We start from the raw sequence: 18,008 nt of genomic DNA, 5'->3' as shown, positions 1-18,008 counted from the left end.
AAAAAAAAAAAAAAGAATAAGTCTTGCCAAATATCTACACACTGATGATGGGGTGCCTGTTTCCTTATATCCTCACACTATTATTATTAATTTTTTTTAACCTTTCTTATCTGATGGGTAAGTGTGTTAGTTCCTCAGTCACGTCTGACTCTTTGCGACCCCATGGATTATAGCCTGTCAGGTTCCTCTGTCAATGGAATTCTCCAAGCAAGAATTCTGGAGTGGGTTGCCATTCCATTTTCCAGGGGATCTTCCCAACCCAAGAATCAAACCTGGGTCTCCCACATTGGAGGCTGATACCTTATTATTATTTAAAAATAATTTAAAATAATGGCACATGTTTCAGCTTCTCCAGTCCCCAGTCACGTTGCTGGGAGTTCTCTTGATAGACTGGGTTACAGAACAAATCAGAGTAAATTGCACAATCGTTGTATGTCAGGGTCCCGCTCTTGGAACCCAGCTTTCACAAGCACTCCTCTTGTAATTCTTTTGGTCATCGTCTTGCTTTTCAGAACTTGTGCAATGGGAAATTCAGTCTAACCCTTGAGACAGGGTGAGAGGGAGGTGACCAGGGCACTGTAAATCACCAAGCGGATGTGAGAGGTTTAATCTTCATCCCAAGACGTACATGCCCAACCCAGTGTGGGTCTGCTGGCTCCAAATGCCATGGCGCCCTGTTCTCCTGGGGACCAGAGTGTCCTTCTGTCGTTGTGCTTTGTCCTCACCTGGCTTATAAAGAAAGCAGAGGCTCACCAGGTGAACTGAAGCCTTCTAAGGGCATGCGACTTCTTCGAGGTGATTCAGTGGTCGAGCCAGGAGGAGAGCTGAGCATTGCGGGGTCAGTACTGATGCCAGCTTACGCTGTCTGGAGTAGGGGAGGATCCAGGCCGAATGATCTAGTGCCTGCTTCTCTAGGAGCATCTGTTTCCTTGGCTTCCTGTAACTGCCTCATCCCCACGCCTGGGAAAGGAGCTGCTTCATCTTTCAGCCCCCGCTGGTGGCTGCAAGGACAAGTGGAGGAAACCACACTGTCTCACCCTTCCCTCCTGCCCAAGGACCTGCAGACAGGATGGAGGGGCTGCTGGCAGGGCCTGGGGCTGCCTTTCCTCCTCTGATCCAGCCCAGTTTTCTCAGCTCTGAGTTTCTCTAAAGCCCAGAGAACTGGGTGGATTCCCTGGAGCCCTGTCCCAGGGCTGGGACTCTGGCTGGGACTTGCCTTCTCAGCTGGACCGGAAACACCCACAGGCTTCCACCAGGGAAGCCAGGGCCTTGGGTCTTGGTGACCCAAAGTGGGCCCTTCCTCTGTGGAAGGGTGAGGACGCAACCTCAGGAGAGAAGGACTTGGATGTGTGTTCCTTCCTGCTTCATTGTTGTTTCTTCCCAGCTGTTGAGATGAGTCTTGCTTTCAGGGCCTTAGTTTCCCCATCTGTAAAATGGGCTCTGCATGAACTGGGTATTTCTATAAGTTCCCAGAGTCATGGGGGCAGGTTTGATTTGCTGATGCAGATCATTGTGCAGGACAGCGGCTGAGAACTTGGGCTCTGGAGTCAGACCCAGCTCTGTTACCATCACGCTGGTTCCTTAATCTCTCTGTGCCTCTGTGTCCCCTACTATAAAATGAGGAGAAAATGGTGTCATCTCAGAAGCAGTGGTGAGATGGAAAGGTCAGTGCTGGCCTACAGTCAGTTCAGACCCAGCACTGCCCCAGCGCCCCTTTCCCGGTCACTTGTCCTCATCTACCCTCCTGACTGCCCGCATGCTGAGTCAGCAGAGGTTTGGGAGGAAGCTGGGTTGTGCTCGGTGAGGCAGGAGGGTTGGGCCTGGCTCCCGGAGTGCTTCTCTTTTCTCTCGACTCACAGTCCTTCTCAGGGAGCCGTGGGCCCCTCACTGCTCACCTCCACCCAGAAGAAAAACCGAGGGGTCAGAGCAGGGGCAGCAGGAGGCCGAGAGAGACCGAAGGAGAAGGTGGAATCCTAATAACACGTGTAACAGCTCCGGGAACGGTGTGGGAGCCCTGGGCTGTGTTAATGTTTATAATCTTGTGAGGTTGGTGGCAGCCATCCCCTATTGTTCAGTTGCTAAGTCATGTCTGACTCCTGGCGACCCCATGGATGCAGCATGCCAGCCTTCCCTGTCCTCCACTATCTCCTGGCGTTTTCTCATGTTCATGTCCATTGAGTCGTTGGTGCCATCCAACCATCTCATCCTCTGCTGCCCTCTTCTCCTTTTGCCCTCAATCTTTCCCAGCATCAGGATCTTTTCCAATGAGTCGGCTCTTCACATCAGGTGGCCAAAGTATTGGAGCTTCAGCTTTAGCATTAGTCCTTCCGATGAATATTCAGGGTTGATTTCCTTTCAAATTGACTGGTTTGATCTCCTTGCAGTCCAAGAGACTCTTCTCCAGCACCACAGTTTGAAGGCATCAATTCTTTGGCACTTATCTCCTATTAGGGAGGAGGAAACTGAGGCCTAGAGAGTTTAGGTAAGTTGCTGGAGGTCACACAGCTCCAAAGCTTGGGAATCTGAGCGCTGAGGAGAGGAGAGTGGATGAGGCTCTAGAATGGCTCTCACCTCCCTCCTGAGCTTATGGGGTAAAATTAAAAGCTATCTGGGAACTTTGCTTCCCTCTGTCTGGGCTCTGGGGGGCGAGGAGGGCTCAGGTCCTTCTGGACTCTCAAGTTCAAGTCCAGGCTGTGAGTTCTGCGCCCCTTCCTGCTGATGCAGCCTGGCCATTGCTGCTCCTTGGCTAGGTGTCTGAAACCCATGATTCCAGGTCTTTTGTGATTGCTGTGCAAGGCGGGAGAATCCAACCTAGTCTTGAAATGCTCCTCCCTGCCTCGTCCTTGGGCTGCCCTTGTGATCTCCAAATGCTTGGACCTAGGCCTATGTCCCTTCTGGGTCTGTGAATACTTGGCCCGAGTGGTCTCCTACCTGGGTGATAACCTGGGTGTCTGCAGACTGTAGGGGCCTGAATGAGAGCATCTCTCAGCCGTGTCTTCCCTAGAATACATTGACACACAGCACACATGACACATATGCATACTGATAAGGATAGATAAGACGGGGGGCGGAAGTGTCCAAACGTGCTGTGACGGTAGCCCCAGCTCTCTCTCTCTCACGCAAAAACACATCAGATGATGTGCTCCAAGGATGGGCTCGCCAGGAACTCCCTCTGCTAAAGTAAGTACTTTGCAAAAGGAATTTTGTTATTATTATTAGTCACCCCACATGACTCCTGGGCCAAGGCTGTGAGTTGCATCTGGGGCTCCATCCTGTGGTTCAGCCACCCTAGGGAGGAGAGCAGGGAAGCATTCTGGGAGCGAGTCAGGGTGGGTTTGCTTAGATCTCCTGTCCACTTCCGAACCAGGAGGATGAAGCCGTGGTTGGCCTGGCCTGGACGGGTGTTCCCCCCAGAAGCTGATGGAGCACAGAGCTGTCTTGCTCAGAGAGACACCTACTGGATGCAAGACAGGCAGGACCCAAGGTGTCCTTAGTACCTGCTGAGTGTCTCCTGAGTCTGGGGTGGGTGCAGTAGGGATGACAGATCCGGGTGTGGAGTGGACGTCCAGTGGGAAGCCAGTGGTCTGTGCAACCCTAGAAGGTGAACCACATGATTCTTCCTTTCCTGGTGAAGGTGGGGGTGGAGGGTGCAGCCTGAACCAAGGCCCACCAGGCTCCTGCTGAGCAGCCCGCTGCCTTGGAGCAGAGGACCCCCACACTGGGCACTCCCAGCCCTGGACTGGGCTGGCCCCTCTGCTGTCCCCAAAGGTCTGAGGCCCCTTCTTGCCTTGCCTGCAGACGAGGAGTCAAGAAAATAAAAATGCCTGTGCCCTCTGTCTATGACCTGGGCATAGCCCTCTGCCCCCATAGCACAGACTCCCAGCTCTGGGGAAGGGGGGCCAATGGGAGAGGCCATTGCTTGGTGGAGGGGGCCTGGCAGCCCGTCTGTGACCCTCTACCCTTCCAAGGTGGAGCTAGTGGTAAAGAACCTGTTTGCCAATGCTGGAGACCTAGGAGACGCAGGTTCGATCCCTGAGTTGGGAAGATCCCCTGGAGGAGGGCATGGCCGCCCACTCTAGTATTCTCGCCTGGAGAATCCCATGGACAGAGGAGCCTGGTGGGCTGTAGTCCATAGGGTCGCAGAGAGTCGGACACGACTGAATGACTGAGTGTGCACCCTATGCTGCTGCAGTGTGTGTGCCACGCCCTTCTACGGGGCTCTCATGAGTGAGCGCCTGCCGTGCACCAGGCAGGGTCAGCCCTGGTGCAGACGGAGATGAGGACTCACTCGCTTGTGGTTCCAGAGGGAAAGGCAGAGACAGGGCACCACCCGCCACCTCTGCCACTGTCCGCAGGAGCTCGGCACTGCTGGCCTCTGTCTCGACGCTCCAGGGCGGTGTCTGAGCAGCACAGACTGGTGCCTGTGTAAGTGAGGGTGCTGGTAGGAGTGTGTGTGTGATCTGAGTGTGTGCCTGGGTGTGTTTGTACGGGGAGTTGTGTGTGCCTGAGGTGTATACACGGGTGTTTTTGTCTGCATGCACCTGCATATGAGTGTGCAGTACCCGTGTGCACATGTATGTGGATGTCTGTTGACGTATGTGAGCATGTGTGTGCCAGTGTGTACCTGTGGGTCCTGTGTGTACCTATGTGCTCGTGTGTGTGTGTGCCCCGGGCCCACGTGGGTGCACGTATACTGTGTCCACATGTGTGCAAGTGTGATCACAGATGTGGGGCTGGTTTATCTGGTAGGGTGAAGTGGAAAGGCCAAGGTCCCACCTCTGGCAGCCCCAGGGAGTCAGGGGGGACCCCCATCTGCAGGGCTCCCAGCTGGGTCTCTGTCCCCCCATCCCCACCCACCCAGGCACAATCATGGGAATCCTCAGCCTCTGTGGGTTCCAGGAAGCCTGGGCGGTGTGGGGCAGAGCTGCCAACTTGGGCTGTGGTGCAATCTGCCAGCCGAGCCCCTTCCGGAGCTGTGGGTTCCTCCGGGTGAGGGGAAGCTGCCCTCTGCGACCTCCCCTGCCTGTCTTGGTGCGTCCTGGGGGCCAGGACACACCTCCCACCCCATGGCCTCACCCACAGGAAGCCGGGTTGGGGGGCAGGCGATGGGGGAGGTGCCACAGTGGGTGCCCCGCCCCTCGTGGGAGGCAGTGGACCCCGCTGCTCCCAGGCTGCGGCAGTCTTGCCAACAACTCCGGGGACGTCGCTGGACCAGGCGCCCCTCGGCCACAACCATGTTTGGCAGGAAGCGCAGTGTCTCCTTTGGGGGCTTCGGATGGTGGGTAACAGATGGGAGGGCTGGGGAAGGGGTGGAAGGGAACTTGGCCGTGAAGCCTGGTGGAGCCTGTGGCCAGGACCTGGTCGGTACTGCGAGGGTGGGGAGAGGGTACTTTCAGATTGCCTGGGCCAGATGGAGATGGAAGATCCTGGGGGTTGGGGGGCATCAGACACCAGGCTTTTCCTCACTGTCCCTTGGGTACAATCTTCGAGGGAATTCAGAGGTCGGAGCTGGAGGCAGTGTGACTCTGTGGCTGATGAATGTGTGTGTCTGTGTCATGCATGTCATCACCTGTGATGATTGCGAACATGTGTGTGTATCTGAGACTATGTGTGTAGGTGAGCATGTCTGACTGGGTGTGAGGTGTGTGCCTGGCTGGGTGGGTGTGCCTGAGTGTGTGACCCTGTGTGCCCTGTGTTTCTGGGTGCACCTCTGAGCTTCTGGACCTGCTCGTGTTCTTGTGTGTGCACGTGTGTTATGCTCCCGTCTGGGTCATCTTTGTGACTTCGCTGCAGGGAGAGTGCAGGCCTTTGGGCGGCCTCCTCTGGGCAGGGGTGAGCAGTGAGCCCGGAGCCGGCAGCAGGCTTGCCTCCAGGGGCCCGCCCCCTCCCTCCCCTGCAGCCAATCCTAGCTCTGTCCGAGCCTCAGCAGCTGGTTCTGTGCTCTGACCTCTCCCCTCACCCTCTGTGCCCGCCTTTTGCCCCTGAAGTTTCTGTCTGAGACCGGGGAGAGGCTCTTTTCCTCTCTATAGGGCCAGAAAGTGGGGGAAACTGAGGTCAAAGACTTGTCTCTGGTCACCAGCTGCTGGCAGCTTCTCCTCCACTGGGGAGCCGGGTCTAGTGGTTTTCATTATCGGTTTCCTTTCAGCTTCTAGGCTGGGAGCGCTGTCAGAAAAGAGGTTCCCAGTGCTGGGGTGGGAGGAGGGTGGCCAGAGCTGTCCTGGTGTGGAAGCTGGGTGGCCCGTGGTTGGGGGCGTGAGTGGTGAGGGAGAGTGGGAGGAAGCACAGGGGCTCCCAGACATGGGACGGCAGGGCCTCCCGGTGGGGCTGGGGTGTTAGGGTGGGCATTGCGCTGGTATGGCTGCTAGCAGGGAGGAGATGCTGCAGTTGGTTGAGGGCTAAATTACAGATTCCTGGAGCCCTGGTCCACCCCAGACAGTACAGAGAATCTTGGGGGTGGTATTTTCAGAGTTCTGTTGGATGCTGGGGTGAGTGTCCACTAGCTCTGGGGTGGACCGGGTGATGTGAATGAATGGCATGGGGCGGGGGAGGAATCTGGGGGCCTTGGTTTCCTGAAAGGGAAAAGCTCAGTTGTCACGGCTGCCCTATCTCCCCATCTCAACCCTGCCAGACCATCAGCCCCGCCCTCGGAGGCCACACCCCAGCGTGGGAACCCTATTGCCCGAGTAGGTGTGGATGTGGGTGCAGGGACCGAGCTGCTGTGGCCCAGAGTGTGACCCAGAGTGTTGGCGGTTGACAGGAGTGAGAGGGCGCCATGCTAGGAGCCCAGGGTTAAGGTGCTGCTGCACCTTTGCTCTTTGAGGAACCCAGATGGGACACTTCCGCTCTCCGGATCTCCTTTCCCCCCCTGTATAAGTGGGGAGTTTCTGCCTTACCCACAACACAAGGATGTTGTAAAGGAGGAAAAGAGATTCCTTGAGGAAATGTAAAATCTAAGGGCTTACGGGTCGGGGTTGCAGTTGGGTCGCTATAGATGACAGATATTCCAGCAGAATGCAAGGATCTTCTTCCTGGGTCCACCTTACTCCTATTTGGTGGGTAGGATAGGAGAGGAGGAGGGTCTGCATTCCAGAGGTGGGAATGAGACCCTTGGGGACCCCGTGGAAGCCCCGAGGAAGGGGCCCAGGAGGCGTGTGCAGAAGAAGCTGGGAGGAGGGACCTGGGCTAGGAACCTCGGGTGTGGCTTGTTTTGCTGTCGGGAACTGAGACCCGAAGGTGCTGGGAGTTTACTCAGAGTGAAAGGACCCCGCCCCCAGCTCCAGGGCTTGGTGCTAACTGGAGATTTCTGGGGCAGCTCTGCGTCCTCACCATGTGGCCCCTGACACCCGTCCCCTCCCCCTGCTGACCGCAATTATTGTGTGGGTGGGAAGCTTGTGGCGAGCTGAGCTGCTGGACAGGGGTGGCTGTAAGAACTTTCCAGGGTCTCTAGCTTGGTGGCACTAATAGTGATGATTGGTGATGGTTGGATGGCATCACTGACTCAATGGATATGAGTTTGGGCAAACTCCAGGAGGTGGTGAAGGACAGGGAAGCCTAGCTCGGTGCAGTCCTTGGGGTCGCAAAGAGTCGGACATGGCTTAGCGACTGAGTGACGGAAGAGCAACCGCGGTGATGATGACGTGGGGCAGTGGTGATGCTGATGGTGATGTGACACTGGTGTTTGTGACCCCTAAATAACAGGAAACACAGACAGTGGGAATCTCACCTCCCTTTCTGTCTCTGGAGAGAGGAAGGGGCCTCTTTTACCAGCCATAAGGGCTGGCATATGCAGAGGGTAAAAATAGAAGCCTCAAAGCCCTGCCTTGTCTTCCAGCGAGGGTGGGCACAGGCTGGGCGGAGTTGCTGGCTGCGGGGACCGTCTGCCGCAAACGTGATCTGCTCTGAGCTCCCGTGCCCGACAGATCCCACCCGCCACGCGCCCTGCAGCTTGCTGTCAGGTTCTGTCCCAGGAGTGGCTTGTGCCTCCTTGTGGGGTAGTGGGAGCTCCCTGAGGAGGAGGGTCCCTGGCGCTGGAGGTTGTGGCATCTTTCTAAAGCAGAAATATCCATGCATCGATTGTCTAGCTGCTGTGACCCACCCCCCACCCCCCGAGGCTGGGTTGCAGAGTCCTCTAGTGGAGTGTAGGTTACAAAGGGAGATGACATTCAAAGTGGTTAGGGTCTGGAGTCAGGTACTGGGATCCAGGCTGGACCAGTGATTTTGAGCCGGTTTCCTCATCTCTAAGATAGGGAGAATAACAGGACCCATCTCACTGGGTTATGAGTGGCTTCAGCCTTCCCAGAGCTCCCAGTCCTCCCTTCCCCAGGCTGGAGGAGAACTTCAGCGTAGCCCCCTGCAGGGCCCTGTGGGGCCTGTGGTCTGCAGGTGCTAGGTGGGAACCCTCAGCCCCCACACTGACGGAAGCCCTTGCTTTTCTCTTGGCAGGATCGACAAGACCATGCTGGCGAGCCTGAAGGTCAAGTAAGTAGCCACTTCCTGTTATGTAAAGGTCAGAGGTAACGGCAGACAGAGCGGTGCTGGGGCCTTCATTTCCCTCCTGGTTGTGGAAACTCTGAGCGGGGCTGTTGGATGTCAGATTCTCCATCTCAGTCCAGGGGCTCATGGACTGGGAGGAGGCTGGACTGGGTTTTTGATTCCTGAAATATCTGGGAAAAGACAGATGCTGGGAAGAGAGCAGGGGGACCATCATGGGGAAAATGTGAAATGTGAAAAGCAGTGAAACTTTCAGGCCACAGATCAAGGGTGTAAGAGAGATAATTGTATTTTTAATCTCTTTAATTTTTATATGGAGTCCTAGTCCCATGGGGCTATCTACTGACATTCCCACCTACTTGGAAAATTGTGCCACACAGTTCTAGGACCTGACAAAACACCCCAGTGTGTGTGTGTATGTGTGTGTGTGGTCAATTGGTCATTGAGTCATCTGTTACCAGACATCTGTCATCCTGAACAGCCTGGCCTTGGGGGCTCTCTGAGAATTCCAGCACCAGATTCAGGGTCTGGGAATCGTCTGCCTCGGTTTACCATGTGTCTAACCATCTGCTGGGGAGCTCTGAGAAAGCACCCCTTTGTCCTAGAACCCCTGACTGATCCTCTGTCATCACCTTGGCTCCTTTTCCCTCCGTGTTTATGGCCAAACATTTTGTCTGCTTCTGGATCCTCTTTCCCCCTTGCATGCCCAGTCGCTCAGTCATGTCCGACTCTTTGCAACCCCAAGGACTCTAGCCTGCCAAGCTCCTCTGTCCGTGGACTTTTCCAGGCAAGAATACTGGAGTGGGTTGCCATTTCCTCCTGCAAGGGATCTTCCTGACCCAGGGATTGAACCGGTGTCTCTTGTGTCTCCTGCATGGGCAGGCGGATTCTTTACCACTGCACCATCTTGCATGAGATGCTAGGTAAGAAGCTGAGTTACTAAGGGGTGTAGAGTAGTAGGAATGGGCTTTTTTTTCAATGCTGTCTTGGGATATCTAATTCAATTTCACAAGCGTTTATTGAGGGCCTGGTTGTTTTAATTAGTAAAGATGATACATGTAACCCAGAAGGGAACCAGTACAAGGCAGAGTGAAGCGCTGGGGGCAAGGACCAGTGCTGAAATTGGGACCTCAGTGGGGTCTCTGGGTACCTGGGGTCTGAGGGTTTAGGCCTTGGGGAGGTGGTGTTGAGAGGATTTTTGGGGATAGCCTGTAGGACCATGTTCCTTCTTATGCTTGGTTAAGAATCTTTTGATTGTAAGAAGCAAAAATCCACTGTAATCTGGTTAAGCAAAAGATGAAATTCACAGAAAAAAATCCCAGGTGCCTCAGCGAACACTGTGGTGGAGCTAGAGCTCAGCAAGACTGAATAGGAACTGGAAATCCATCCCTCAAAATCTGAGCTGACTTCCCTGTGAAAATTGATAAACGGATCCTAAAATTCACATAGAAAATTCAAGGATAGTCTTTTATTTTTTAATTAATTTTAAATTAAAATTTATTTATCTATTTTTGACTGCATCAGGTCTTAGTTGTGGTTCAAGGATGATCTTGAAAAAGAAGAACAAAGTTGGAGAATTATACTTCCTCATTTCAAACTTACTACCAAGTGGCAGTAATCAAGAGAGTTCAGAACTGGCGTAAAGATAGACATATTGATCGATGGAATAGAATTCAGAGTCCAGAAATAAACCCTCACATTTGTGGTCAGTTGGCTTTCTTTTTTTAAAAATCCTGATTTATTTATTTTTGGCTATGCTGGGTCTTCGCTGCTGCGTGCAGGCTTTTTCTAGTGGCTGTGAGTGGGGGCTACTCTTGGTTTTGGTGCACGGGCTTCTCACTGCGGTGACTTCTCTTGTTGCAGAGGGCGGGCTCGAGGCGTGCGGGCTTCCGTAGTGGTGGCTTGCAGGCTCTAGAGCACAGGCTCAGGAGTTCTGATGCATGAGCTTAGTTTCCCCCTGGCATGTGGAATTTTCCTAGACCAGGGATAGAACCCATGTCCGCTGCATTGGCTGGTGGATTCTTATCCACTGTACCACCAGAGAAGTCTGTCAGCTGATTTTTTTTTTTTTTTTTCAATTTACTTGGCTGTGCTGGGTCTTAGTTGTGGCATGTGGGATCTAGTTCCCTGACCAGGGATTGAACCCGGGCCCCCTGCAATGGGAGTGCGGAGTCCCCGCCTCTGGACCAGCAGGGAAGTCCCCATCAGTTGATTTTCAACAAGTGTGTCATGACAGTTCAATAGAGAAAAATAGTCTTTCAACAAATGGTGTTGGATGATTGATATCTACATGCAAAAGGATGGAACTGAATCCTCCTCTCACACCATATACAAAAATTAACTCAAAATGGATCAGAGACATAAATGTAAGAGCCCAAACTATCAAAGAAAACATGGATGAAAATCTTTGTGACCTTGGATAAGGCAATGGTTTTTAAGGTATGACACTAAAAGCAGAAGCAACAAAACCAACAAGAACAGCAAACTGATTGATTTAGCTTCATCAAAATAAAAAACTTACACATCACAAAGAACACCATCAGGAAAGTAAAAAGATAGTGCACAGGATGAGAGGAAATGTTTTCAAATCATGTATGTAATAAGAGACTTGTACCTAAAACATATAAAGAACTCTAACAACTCAATAATACAAAGGCAAAAACAATTTAAAAATGGGCAAAGACTGGAGAGTTCCGTGGTGGCCTAGTGGTTAGGATTCTGGGCTTTCACCGCTGTAGCCTGGGTGCAGTCCCTGGTGGGGAACTGAGATCCTGCAAGCTTCATGGCGTGGTCAGAAAAAAATTAAAAAAATGGGCAAAGACTCTGAATAGACATTTTTCCAAAGGAAATATATAAATGGCCAATAAGCAGATGAAAAAATGTCCAGTGTCATTAGCCATCAGGGAAGTGCAGTCAAAACCACAGTGAGATACTAACTCACCCTCACTAGAATGACTATAATAAAAAAAGACAGATAATAACAAGTGTTTTGTGGGAATGTAGAGAAATCAAAGCCTTATATACTGATGGTGGAAATGTAAAATGTCACAACTGCTTTGAAAAACAGTTTGGCAGATTCAAACTTCATAGTGACGCAGTGGATAAGAATCCGCCTGCCAAAGCAGGGGACATGGGTTTGATCCCTGGTCTGGGAAGATTCCACATGCTACGGACCCACTGAGCCCATGAACCACAACCACGTGCTGCAACTCCTGAAGCCTGTGCGACCTAGAGCCTGCGCTCCGCAGCAAGGGAGGCCGCTGCTGTGAGAAGCCCGTGTGCCGCTTCTAGAGAGTGACCCCGGTCTCCACAACTAGAGAAAACCTGTGCGCAGCAACGAAGACCCAGCACAGCCAAAAACAAATACAGCAGTGTGTGCATGTCAAAAAGAACTTGGTGGTTTCTTAAAAGGGTAAACATAGAATTACCATGTGACCATCAATTCCCTTCTTAAATATACATCCAAGAGAAATGAAAACATATGTCCATACAGAAACTTGTACATGAATGTTCATAGCAGCATTATTAATAATAGCCCAAAGTGGATATAATCCAAATGTTCATCAACAGATGGACGGATAAACAAAATATAGTGTCACCATGCAGTGGTATATTATTTAGTCATAAAAGGGAATGAAGTAGTGATTCACGCTACAGCATAGATGAACCTTGAAAACATTACATGTGAAAGTTAGTCATAGGAAATCCACATATTTTATTATTAAACTTTTTATTTTGTACTGGAGCATAGCTGATTAACAATGTTATGATAGTTTCAGGTAGACAGCGAAGGGACTCAGCCACACATACTCATGTATCCATTGCCCCCCAAACTCCCCTTCCATCCAGGCTGCCGCATAACATTGAGCAGAGTTCCCTGTGCTATACGATAGGTCCTTGGGAAACCACGTATTATAGAATTCTATTTATGTGAAATGTCTCTATAAGCAAATCCACGTGTGCTAAGTTGCTTCAGTCGTGTCTGACTCTTTGTGACCTCATGGACTATAGCCCGCCAGGCTCCTCTGTCCATTCTTCAGGCAAGAATACTGGAGTGGATTGCTATTTCCTTCTCCAAAGAGACAGAAAATGGATTAGTGGTTTCCTAGGGCTGAGGAGGTTGTTGGGAAAATAAGGGGAGTGGATATACAAATACAGGCTTCTTTTTGGGTGATGAAAATGTTCTGGAACTAGTTCTTGGTACAGACTCTTGGTTCTTGGTTGTACAAACTTGAGAATATACTAAAAACCCTTGAAGTGTACATTTAGAAATGGTAAAAGTTAAAGTTGTTCAGTCGTGTCTGACTCTTTGCAACCCCATGGACTATACAGTCCATGGAATTCTCCAGGCCAGAATACTGGAGTGGGTAGCCTTTCCCTTCTCCAGGGGATCTTCCCAACCCAGGGATTGAACCCAGGTCTCCTGCATTGCAGGCTGATTCTTTACCAGCTGAGCCACCAGGGAAGCCCAGAAATGGTGAATATAGTAAATAACTACATATAGGAAATAAACTACATCTCAATAAAACTGTTAAAAAAATAAAAGAGGGAATCCGATTGGCCCAGCTTGGTCCAATCAGTTTAGCCGGAGAGATGGGGTTTATGGATAAAACATGGCTGCTGCAGCCACCTCTCCCTGTGGGAAGGGTTAGTGTTCAGAGAAGAAGGGTGAGCTGTGGGCTGGATAGGCACCATGGTAGGTTTTATCCAGCCACCCCCATTACCCTTAGGACCAAAAGGAAGATTGGTACCCACTCCCTAATCCTCCTCCCCACTAATACCTAAGATGAAATTCTGCCCGGATGCCCAGGACATGGCTCTGTTTACTGGCAGGTCCTTAGGCTGCCAAGGGCATGTGCTTGGACTCTGCCAGGTACCCAGGTGCTACCTTCCTTCTGCCTCTGCTGGGTGAGACATCTTTCTCTGCCAGTGCAGCCCATTGGCTTCTCCAGTGAGCACCAGGTACCCCTGGGCTGCAGCTGATGCTCCCAATTTCCTCAGCTCCTCCGCCAGGGACTTGGTGTCCTTGACGTGAAGACAGTCAGCCATGTAACTCCTGGAAGTGTCCCTGAGCTATGCAGCTCTGAAGACGGGGGGTTCTGGCACCACTGTTATTGAGCACTTACTGTATGCTCACTTTATTTTTGTCGCTTATTTAGTTGTACTGGTCAGAGTTGCAGCACGCAGGATCTTCTTTGTTGTGACATGTGGATCTTTAGTTGCAGCAGGCGGGATCTAGTTCCCTGACCGGAAATCGAACCCTGCGCTCCCTGCATTGGGAACTTGGAGTCTTAGCTGCCACATCACCCAGGTTCTCACTTTTCATCACACAGTTTACCTGAAGTTTCACAGTCACCTGGTGAAGCCGCTACCACTTCTGCCTGCACTTTACAGAAGAGAAAGGGAGGCTAGGGAGGCTAGGGAATTTGGCCCAGTCATCAGTGAGTAGGTCATGCAGCCGGAATTTGAATCCAGGTCTGTGCTTCATCCCTGGTTCAGTCCAGGCTGGAACAGGATCCTTCTCAGCACCCCCTCACCCCCCCCCCCATTTGCCCGCTCTTTCCCCAGTGTAGACAGAATGCCCCTCTGCCTCCACAACGCTGTGGGTAGAAGGGCCTAGCCCCCTGCTGGAAGCCCTGGGGTATCTGAATGATAAAGACCCCCAGAAGCAAGAGGTGCCAGGTGTCCTGGAGCCACAGAGGACCAGCGGAGAGGGCAGTGGTGGCAGCACATGCAGAAGGAAAAATTGGGAGGCGGAGACTGACGAATTGTCACCTCTCCAGGCTCGGTTTTCCCATCTGTAAAATGGGAGATTTGGACTGGCATCCAATTTGCTCACTTCAAGCTTTGATTTTCTGGGAGTTCGCTTTCATGCCGTTTGTCCTTTTGCTTTTCTCCCAGGACCTTGATGATGGTGGATGCTTGCTGTTGAATAAGTGAATACAGGCACGAATGAATGAATGCCTTTGAGAGCAGAGGCTCTGCGTCCTTCATCTCTGGCTCCCTGGAGCCCAACACCTTTCCTGGCATGTAGCAGGCTCTCATTCTGTATTTGCTGGATGAATCCGTTATGGGTCATCATGGTGATTAGCCCATCACATGAGGTGGAGGTTGGAGAGAAAGGCTGGGTTAGGAGGTGGGGCACAGCCCTTCTCCAGCTGCTCCCAAGCCTGCTTGGGATGTGGTCTGTGTTAGTGGTTGAGCCACCATCTGAGTGGATTCCCACAGAGCAGAGCTCAGGTTGGCAGGGCCAGTGTTTGCTCGTGGAAGTCCTTGAAGCAGCATCCAGAGGGGAGGACCTGAGCAGAGCGCTTCAGACTCTTTCCCCCATTCTTTTTCTGCTGCCTCTTACCCTCCCTTTCGGAGACCGCTGCTTCTTTGCTAAAGAAAGAGATGTGAGGAATTCCCTGGTGGTCCAGTGCCTAGGCCTGTGCTTTCACTGAATAGGACTCGGGTTCAATCCCTGGTTAGGGAATGAAGATCCCATAAGCCCAGTGGTGGGACTGGGAAAAGAAAAAAAAAAAGAAGAGATGGAAAGAGGTGTGTGTGTGTGTGTGTGTGTGTGTCTGTGTGTGTGTGTGTGTGTGTGTCCCTGCTGCATGGGCTGGCCAAGCCATGCTCCAGCCATTTGAGATGACCGTGGTACCCAGTCACTGGCCATCACGGGGCTGGCTGAGCATGGAGGTGGTTCAGGGCAGCTTGTCGCTGTTGCTGAACACAGTGTCAGGCACACTCCTGCTGACGGGGCAGTTAGAACCCATTCCCCTGTAGGGAAAAGAATCCACCTATTAAATTGATGGTCCCCATTCTCGGGCTTCTTGGGTGACTCAGATGGTAAAGAATCCACCTGCAATGCGAGAGACCTGGGTTCAATCCCTGGGTGGGGAAGATCCCCTGGAGAAGGGAAAGGCTACCCACTCCAGTGTGCTGGCCTGGAGAATTCCATGAACTGTATAGTCCATGGGGTCGCAAAGAATCAGACACGACTGAGCGACTTTCACTTCACTTCCCCATTCTTGGTCACTACACATGGGCATCTCTAAATCGAGAGAAAGCTCATAAAAGGCCCCAGAGGTCACGGTGCCGTCTTATTTCTTCTTCAGGAGGAGGGAGGAGAGGACCTGGAGGAGCTGTGTTCCCAGCAGCCTGGCTGGGGCAGCATTTTGGCCATCCTGTGGTTTGGTCAGAAGACCCCACACAGCCATCCCTACTCGAGGCTTCAGATTTCACCAGCTAAGAATTCAAAATCCTATTAGTAGGGAGGGGACCACATAGACCAGCAGCAGACGCTGTGTCTCAGCATACCTTCCCTTGGCCCCTGGGATCCCTGATGAAGCGGCTGGAGCCACTGTCCCTGCAGGAGGGGGGGCTTGCCACATCCAGAAAGCTCAATCTCTTGCTGCGTCACAGCCCTTTCAAACCCATGGCTTCCGTCCCCATCCTGTGAGGATTCCTTACAGAACCTGGTGATTCCCTTACAGACCTTCACCTCTCCAGGTTCTCTTGGTGTGGTTAGCGTACATTCTCGGGGATGGCGGGGGAGAGTGAGGCCAGGGTCCAGGCACCTGTGCATCAAGTCTCTGCTTCCAGCTTTCCAGCCTTCCTTCCAGAAGGCCTGTCCCTGCCCAGCCCACCCCTTGATTCCAGCGTAATGCCTTTTTCATGCATCGGTTGAGGGCCGTGGTCACCGGTTCATTTCTCCCATCTTTGACCACTAGGTCTCTGTTTACTGTGGATTATAAGAATCCTTGAGGCACCACAAAGATGTTCTAGAAGCTTCTGAGGCTGCCCCATCTCCATCAGCCCTTCTCCCACACACCCAGAGCATCTGCTGAGTTTGCTGGGGTTGCCAAGGATGGGGCAGGGGGTTGATGTTTTGGGGGTTAGAAAGCTAAATCAGTTCAGCTCACATTTACTGGGCACCTATAATCAAAGCCCAGTGCTGGGCCCTGGGGCTGGTGGGGAAGTAAAGATGAAAAAGACTCCTCCCTTCCACTGCAGGGAACTTGGGTTTGATCCCTGGTCAGGGAACTAAGATCCCGCAAGCTGTGCAGCAAGGGCCCCGCCCACCGCCAAAGAAAAAGAATGACAGTCTCTGCTCATGAAAACGTATAGTCTCATAGGGAGACAGACAGACAGTTGCGATGGGATGTGACAAGTACTAGCAGAGATTCCTCGGAGGATGGAGGGGGCTTTCTGGAGCTTGGTGGTGCCTCAGCCATCTCCGACGGTGAGTGAGGTCAGCTCCCCAGGCAGCAGCACCAGCCTGCGGGCAGTGAGGTGTGAATGGCGTGGGCTGGGAGGGACCTGAGTGCTGTTATTGCACCAGACGGATCACCGGGCTCCAGTTCGGGGACAGACTGGGCCAAGTCCAGGAGTGTGGGAGGGCCGTGTGGCTGGCCGGGCTTGCCTCTAGGTGTGGCCAGGAGCCGTGGAAAGACTTTCAGGCACGGGAGTAACATGGCCGCATTTGAGTCTGAAGGCCCTGCTGGCTGCCATCTGCTGACCCATTGGAGAGATTGGAGGCTGGAGCTGGGCCAGTGGGGTTGGAGGTGGGGGGCAGATTGGAGAGCTCCCGAGGAGGTGGACTTCCCACCCTGGAGCTGCTTTGGACGTGGGAGGTGAGGGCCAGGGGAGCCGTCGAGGTGAAGACTCAAGTTTCTCAGCGAGCCCTTGAGTGCATGTTGGTCCCATGTTTGGGGATGGGTGAATTTGGGCAGCTAGGGATGGAGGGAGACAGTAAGGCTTTTTTAAAAAACATTAATTATTTTTGGCTGCCCCGGGTCTTCATCGCTACTCGCCGGCTTTTTCTAGTTGTGGTGCGCGGGCTTCTCATCGCGGTGGGTTCTCTTCCTGTGGAGCACAGGCTCTAGGTGTGCGGGCCTCAGTAGCTGTGGCTCGTGGGCTTTGTTGCTCTGCGGCACGTGGGATCTTCCCTGGCCAGGGATGGAACCCGAGTATCCATCCTGCCCTGCCTCGAGGATTCTTAACCACTGGACCACCAGGGGAGTCCGAGAGTAAGGCTCTGCATATACAGTCTCTGTTTCTCCTTTACCTTCTCCCCTCCCATGCGGCGGCTTAAGTCCCGACCTTCAAGCCAACCCCCGCTTCCCCCACCCAGAGAAGGGCGTGGAGGAGAGAAGCAGCATTTGAGGGGTGCTGGAGCTGGTGGGTGGCCAGGGAAGCGGGCTGGGCAATGCCCTCTCCCTGGCCTTGCAGGCAGAGCTGGTGGTGGTCCTGGACTCCTCTCTGCCCCAGCCCCTGCGCACCAGGTGTGCCTCTGGCAGGTGAGCACCAGGTGAGTGCTAGTTGGTTCCACTGCACTTGTCACCGACAGCTGGCCACACGGGGCATCGCTTGCAGACATGTTCCAGGTGGCGTGGAGAGGAACATCCCCGTTTCCATCTCAAGCATCGGCTCTGGTCTATTGATTCTTTAGGATAGTCCCCGGGACTGAGAACAACGCTGGCATGTGTAGGTGTGTGTGGGCATGTGTGCATGCTTGCCCGTGCTGGTGG

At 52.8% G+C, this 18,008-nt stretch overlaps 1 protein-coding gene across 3 annotated transcripts in view; it reads left to right on the top strand.

Annotated features, from left to right (window-relative positions):
* RAP1GAP2 (RAP1 GTPase activating protein 2) overlaps positions 1-18,008 on the top strand; it is a 219,175-nt gene that overhangs the window by 27,600 nt on the left and 173,567 nt on the right. For 2 of the 3 annotated variants that reach the window (XM_045164911.1, XM_045164909.1), the window contains one exon: positions 8,443-8,478. In XM_045164911.1, coding sequence (XP_045020846.1) covers positions 8,443-8,478 — 36 coding nt within the window. Of the gene's footprint in view, positions 1-5,090; positions 5,279-8,442; positions 8,479-18,008 lie in introns of those variants that run through there. The other variant, XM_045164906.1, reaches the window with a different exon arrangement.

Source organism: Bubalus bubalis, chromosome 3 (assembly GCF_019923935.1).
Source record: "Bubalus bubalis isolate 160015118507 breed Murrah chromosome 3, NDDB_SH_1, whole genome shotgun sequence".
Classification (NCBI taxonomy): domain Eukaryota; kingdom Metazoa; phylum Chordata; class Mammalia; order Artiodactyla; family Bovidae; genus Bubalus; species Bubalus bubalis.
This window is presented reverse-complemented; position numbering and strand designations above follow the sequence as displayed.